Here is a 7233-nt window from a genome sequence, read left to right on the forward strand (position 1 = left end):
CTCAAATCACCTTTCTTCCCCATACTGCTGCTCGGTTTGAACTGCAGGAGATTGTCTTGACCATGTCTACATGCCTAAATGCACTGAGTTGCTGCCATGTGATTGGCTGATTAGAAATTGTTAACGAGCAGTTGGACAGGTGTACCTAATAAAGTGGCCGGTGAGTGTAAGTCACTCATCCATTCATTTGAAGATCATGAACACGGCGTGGTGGTGGGAGATTCTCCGGAACAGATGGTGGCGGTAATGCACTCTTTACTTTGATTACAAACTACGTAAAACCAGCGAAGAAGAAAACTCTTGTTTCCGGTTGTTTCCTTTGCCTGGGTCTAGTGGAACGATGGCAGGTGGACAGGGAGYAGAGGATCTGTTCGACAGCATTCTTTTAGCCGATGAAAGGTGGGTTTGCTGGAAGTCATTTGTCTGGTTTACTGTTCTGTGTATTCGTCGAGTGGGAGTAAGTAGAAACCGGGGTTTGGGGTCGGAACAACTGTTGAATGCGCATGCGCGAGTGATGCTAGCAGCTAGCCATGCTATTTTCACAAATAATTGCAACACAGTGATGCAACTTAACTTACCATTTGTTTGGTAAAAATACCAACATTTTATTCTTGTGCAAAGTGGCCCAAACTATATTCCATAATCGTAAATAAACTCATCGTTTTGTATGGGTTTTTGAATAAAACAAAATCTGCATTTACAACCAACACTGGTATCTGTAGGTCTGGCTACGCGCAAACATAAATAATTTTATGTTTATTTGAGTTGCAAAGTTAGGGTTTCAAGTGTATTAAGTTGTGACCAAGTCTTTTCCTTGAATGAAAGCTGGTAATACATGAAAAATATCAGATCTGTTGGTGAAATCACAGTGGGGTTTAAACCCATCTTAGCACACCAGCCTACCTGAATGCAGTCTGTATTCAAACAAACACAGGTGTCATGTCAGGACTGACCTGTTTTAAATAGTGTTCTCAAATCTGTCTGTTTTGCAGGTTCAGAGGTGAGGGCTACCAGGAGGGATTTGAGAAGGGGACCAGTCAGGGGCTGAAGGAAGGCCGCRGACACGGAGCATCTCATGGAGCCAAGCTGTCCTCTGAGGTAAGGAAAGTGAATTTTGGCTTGTTTTAGCAAAGACCTGTGGGTTGGCAGCTGTCTTGGTTCCTGACTGAGTCTCTTGCTCTTCTCTAACCTGGACCTACTAGACAGAATTTGGGTCCAGGTTCACTCAGCAGCCTATTGGCTCATCTGATGGGACTCTGGCTCAGAATAACTGTCTCTTTTCCTCAGACAGGTTTCCTTTTATTATGGTTTTGCCATCACATGGAAATGTCTTCTACAACGCTGCACAGATAACAAATCCAGGTAAGGACTTCTTAAAAAAAAAATAAAACGAGCATTTCACACATCCTACCTCACTTGAAAAAAACAGTTTGAAATACCATTTGTTAGGGACTTAGAGTAGAAATGTACCATTATTTGCACTTTCTGATGTTAAAGTCAGCTTAAATAATCTTTTTTTTACTGTAACATTTGCATTCCTGTGTGTCGTTTAGAAAGCGGATGAAGGTACTAGACAGTCTAGTGGCTTTGATCCAGAACCTTCCTTTTGATGATCCCCAGTCTGTGAAGCTACAGGATGATATTGAGAAGCTCCGAGCCAAGTTCAGACAGGTATCCAATCTGTTGTCTTCAGTAACACAGGTTGACTTTCTAATCTGACCACTGATTGGTTTTACTGAGACCAAAAAAATAGATCTCAATGAACAAATCATACAGATTGATTTGTACCTTTATGACGACATGAAATATTTTCCCTTCATGCCTCAAAGCTTACCTTTTTGTTGTTACCGTACATTATTTTTAATAATGAAACTCACTAACACTTTTGAACGTCTAGTCAGTGTGACCTACCTCTCGTTAACCTGAACTGGAACGGGTTAAACAGGTCCAGTTGAGAGCGCGGAAAATTGCTGACTTTGCAGACCGTGCTTTTACACACTGAAAAAACAACTGACACAGATGTTCACTGAAGCTTGGGAGTTTCCAACAGTTGATTGTTAGCAGCTTGGGGCCCTGACTAGGGATGGGTACCTTTGACATTTGAATCAATTCGGTACCAATATCCGGTACCTGAGAATTGGTACTTAACGGTACCAATTTTTGGTACTTTGTGTGTGTTGTTTTTTTAATAATAAACTTTTTTAAACATGTTTCTCAACATATAAAATTTAACAAATGTCAAGACAACATCCAACTCTTTGTATTGTAACATCAGKTKTKTAACTWATTTCTTTAAMSTGAAAACTCTTGAAAACAACAAGACTGTTTTGTCTTATTRCACAAATTAAAATCCAGCTCCATGTATTTCTATTGATGTCATTTCCCCACTAGAAAAATGTGTGATGGAGGTCCATGGAAGGCAAATAAGTTTAAATCAAATAAGCAAAAGAGGATGGAGTTAAATAAATAACAAGTATTCAAGCTACGTTTTGAGCATCTAAAACACGTCCAACACTTGAAGTTAGCTGCTTCAGTTCAGGTCAGACGTGTTCGGACTGTCAGGAAGCACCTCTGTTGTTTTCCTCTGCCGCTCTCTGTTTAATGGCGGATGAGATAAAGAAAGTGGCTGTACTTTATTTACTTTGAGAAAGCGAACGTCATGCTCACAAGATAATTAATCCACCAGATAATTAAGAAGCAGTCTGTTCGGTGAGTTTCACTCCAGGAGCTGCGAGGCTTTCAAGCTACAGACTGAACTCTGCCTCTGTTTACTGAACCAGYRGCTGCTGACGTCATTACGCTCTTACGTGATGCTGCATTCAGGACAAGCATGGAAAACTCACCACTCTTACGCCAATACGGTCACAATAATGCGTTTAGGTACCGAAACATGGTACCGTTTGACGTTACTTGACTAGGTTCTCGGTAGTATCGACAGAATTCGGTCGGTACTTATAAAAGTATCAAATTCAGTACCCATCCCTAGCCCTGACACATGGCAGGGACACCTATGTGGACAGTGCAGGTGGGTGTTGGTGAGGGTGGGATGATTCAAGGAGATGTTAAACAACCTTGTTCAGGAAAAATAAAAAAAAAATCATTATCACATGCCACCAAAGAGTTCATAATGCCTCTTTGCATGTGCATTTGTCTTTACCGTTAGCGAAATATCTCATGAAATACTGGTATGATTTTAAGGAAACTTTAGGTATGTAATTGTTAAGTGGAGATCTATAATTTAATGACTTTTTAGGTCAACCCCAGTCAAATTGACAGCTAAGCAACCTTAGCGAACACAAAACGGGCTCTAAATTAGCATATTTTGCAGGTATTAAGCTAAATTTTGGCATTGTTCAACTCAAAGCTCATGTGAGATGTTGCAAAATCAGAACTGTGAGATCGTCATTTACAAAATTTGACATAAACTAGTAAAACCCAGTTCCTTTTGACGCCTGTGTGATACCTGAAGTTCCCCTCGGCGGGACAATAAAGGCTATTTCTGTTCTGTTCTATTCTATTCTATTCTATTCTATTCTATTCTATTCTATTCTATTCTATTCTATTCTATTCTATTCTATTCTATTCTATTCTATTCTATTCTATTCTATTCTATTCTACATCCTCATTTTAGTCAAAACTCTGACCTAAGAGGCAGTGGATGATATGAGATACTTCAAGGAATGGAGACTTTTCTTGGCAAAAAATATAGTTGTAAAATATATTGGGGTCCTGATCAAAAGTTTATTCTGCTTTAAAGACAGTCAGCTGTGAAGTTAAACAACAACAAAACATCAACTAACCTTTGTCTGCTATCTTCAGGTCTGCTCAATGCTCAATGTCCCCACTGACTTTAAGGAATACTTCAAAGCGGCTGAAGGGACTTCATTCTGAGTGTGAAGCAGCAGAGCCAGCTGCTGCTGTGCCCCACAGACAGAAGAGGAAACGGGCTGCTGTGACCGCTTCATTTGAAGCAGCAGCTGATTGGTCTGCWGTGAAGCCCTGGGGATGCTGTGAAGCAGAAACTGTGGTCTTTAAGAGTCAAACTTGTTGTTCATGGTCCTCACTAAGATGAAACTACTTAAGAAAATAAAAGCAGGCATGACTTGACTCTTGTTAGACACCAGAATTGGGATAATTTGGATTTGTGTGTGACTGAAAACAGTGGATTTGTTGCATTTATTCTCGCAGCCTGGGTACGGCAGCACAACGTTACCTTTGGAAGACACAAAGACTGAGTCGGTGGACTGGACTGCCGTCAACTTCATCGATGTGACGGTGGGCTGGCAGCAGAAATGTAATTACTGAATTGAATGAAAGAGACCCATCTCCTGGCTTCTAGCACTGTCTCTGTGAAAAGAAGCTCAGCTTGAATCAGGAYGTGACGTTTACTCACAGAGGACAGTCTCACAGATAGAATACCAGGTTTTAATACAACCTGCTGTCTGTCCAGTATTAGTTTTTTACTCACTGAAGCATTTCCAAGAGATCAATACACTTATGTGTATTTAATGATGCTGTTCTTTCAATAAAGTATTTTATTTACTCACCTACTGCTCATTGTTTTTGCTATTTAGGTGCTTCAGAAGTACCTAGTCTATGGTTTTATATATGGAAAAATGATTCAGTACATTAAACCTTTTAAATCAAATTATTTCCCTGCAATCCAGAAAGAAAAATCAAATAAAGAAAATGGATGGATGTTTTTTACAATCTTTGGCAAAAAGCATGGAGCCACTGCTCCAGGAGGGTGTTTAGGATAGTTTCTCTATAAGGTTGTAACTTTACCTGTCTGAAGGTAAAGTGACTCGCTTTGTGAAATGATCACTACAGTGTGAGATGTTATGTGTTGTTTGAAGTTGGAATTGTTTTAAAACCTAAAAAAAACATTTGTTTCTTTACAGTTTTTTTCTCACATCAAAAACCTTCAACACTAAGATTGTTGGTAGATTATGTGCCTGTATTTAAACCAATCTAAAATCTAGTAACTCTAGATTTCTAACATTAAAGCTTGAATTGACATTTTTCAGTCATTGCAACATGCTGTATGTAAAATGAATGCGGATATGTGTAACAGATCCATGACCCCTGGGTCCCACAAGGGGGCACYATAGGACATTCTTAAAACCTTTTTCTTATACTGGGTATTTAAAGTTGCTTGTATTTTTATTTATTGGTTGGATCCTTTTTTAAACAGAAACCAATTTTTATCTGTCTTTGTGTTTTGATAAAAAAAAGAACTATCAACAAAATTAGCTGTTCACATATGCAACTCATCAAAATCGTATCTGCAGAAAATACACATTCACTTATGAAGGACATGTCTGAGAACATGCTATTAATTAGTTWTGTTTTATTCAAATGTGAAAAAAGAAGGTGACTTGCAAGATGCTTATGGGATAAAAACAAGAAAAAAAAATCAATAAAAACTCGTGAGGAGAGGCACCTCCACTCCCAGAGCCTGGTTCCTCCACAATGACTGTGAGCAGAAGATTCGTACATTTTGAGAAGACAAAATCACTTGATAACATGAAAGAACGATCATCAATAGTCACAGTTCTGGGCATTTTTTAATACTTGGTTGACCTAAAGTCATAAAGCACGTCATCAAATCTTAGAACATCTAACATGAAGAGCTTCTTTGGTGCAACCAACTAACCAAGAAGTAGCTCTTCATAGGTCAGAGATGTGCTAGACTTCTGGTTAAATGAGGAGACACCTTTAACCTCATGGGACCCTGCATCCACATATGTGGACAACACATTTTGGGTGGTCTAGACCACAATACAAAATTTTACTCTATAAGGTTTGGTGTCCACACATGAGGACTATATACTGCCTCTTAGTGGTGTCAGAATAGTATAACACACTACAGGTTAGATTCAAGATGGCTGCCGACACATCCAGAAATTCGGATTGCAACTCATGATACAAAATTCACGCAGGTAAAAAATTCAGGTAAATTTCATAGCTGATTCTTGTTCAGATATTTTCTAAAGTGTTCAATGTTTGTTATGTTATAATTTTACAAAAGTTGGTAAATGTAATGATTTACCATCCTGCTAAACTTGATGTACACATATGTGGACATAAGGACTTAATGCTGATCATTTTGTTGAAAATGTCCACAAATGTGGACATAGGGAGTTAGTTTTGTTGAAAATGTTTATACGTTATTTCAACAAAATGTGATGAATGAAATTGTACTTTCTGATGATTTTGGTAGAAAACAATAGCTTACAACAGTGCAAGTAGATACAGCATGTTTTATAAATAAATCTGCACAGATTTTTATTTMATTTTTCTCATGATGGGGTTTTTCCCATATCATTATTCTCTGCCATAAGTAATGTATTTACTGAAGTTAATTGATGGAGAAAACTCAAAGGTGGAAGATGATCCCATGGGGGATAATGAATACCAACCCCCACAACAGGAGCCAAGCACCAGTGACAGTAGACAGTAGAAGATTTGAAGACCCTCATACCACAGCCCACTAAGCCTGTTGGGATGTTAACATCTCCATGATGAATATGAAGGATATTGTTCAGATCATGACATTGCCAGATCTCATACTCCCAGACATTGCTCTCAGACACAGCAAGATGGGGCTGGTGCCTCAAACAATCTTCCTGAATAGACAACACCAAGAACAAGTCATCAAGAATAGTCCAAGGAAGTGTGTGGGATGCTATGGATGGCTTCTCCGCAATGAGCAAATCAAGCCCAGTTTGAGCATGACGAGGAAACTGTTCAAGACAACGAGGGCCTGACTAGACTACATAGAATGGTATATTAACCTTGTTGTTATAATGATTTAGTATCACATGAGTGGCTGTACRAAGAAATTGACACTGCAGATGTTAATGCACTTTACGGATCTGGCATGATAGCCAAAAGCTGGCTATTGTACAGCAAAGATCTTACTGTATGTGGCACACCAAAAAAGATCAACTCGTAGTTCCTTGAATTCTATATGAAAGTGGCCATTGAGGCATTTCCACCTCCTCACCTTAATTGCTTGCTGCCACCTTGTGATTGGATCATCAACCTCACCTGTGCTACCTGAATCATCTACCCTTTAAAAAGCAGTTGAGGACACCTCCTCAACGCTGAAGCAACGTCTACGTTTCGGTAACGTTTCTCAGCCCGTGACTTGGCTCTGTAGCAAAGATTTTGCTAACCTTGTTTATCCTGTTCTCCAGAGAAAACCTCCCGAGCTTGGTTGTTGATGAT

General features: G+C 39.2%; 1 protein-coding gene across 1 annotated transcript; it reads left to right on the forward strand.

Moving 5' to 3' along the window:
- Positions 1-213: 213 nt before the first annotated feature.
- lto1 (LTO1 maturation factor of ABCE1) lies at positions 214-4547 on the forward strand. Its single transcript, XM_014021205.1, has 5 exons — positions 214-399; positions 993-1098; positions 1292-1362; positions 1554-1671; positions 3820-4547. Exons 1-5 carry the CDS (start codon positions 341-343, stop codon positions 3889-3891), a joined length of 426 nt encoding a protein of 141 aa, XP_013876659.1. The 5' UTR covers positions 214-340; the 3' UTR covers positions 3892-4547.
- Positions 4548-7233: the final 2686 nt, after the last annotated feature.

This window comes from Austrofundulus limnaeus, unplaced genomic scaffold (genome assembly GCF_001266775.1).
Source record: "Austrofundulus limnaeus strain Quisiro unplaced genomic scaffold, Austrofundulus_limnaeus-1.0 Scaffold281, whole genome shotgun sequence".
Classification (NCBI taxonomy): domain Eukaryota; kingdom Metazoa; phylum Chordata; class Actinopteri; order Cyprinodontiformes; family Rivulidae; genus Austrofundulus; species Austrofundulus limnaeus.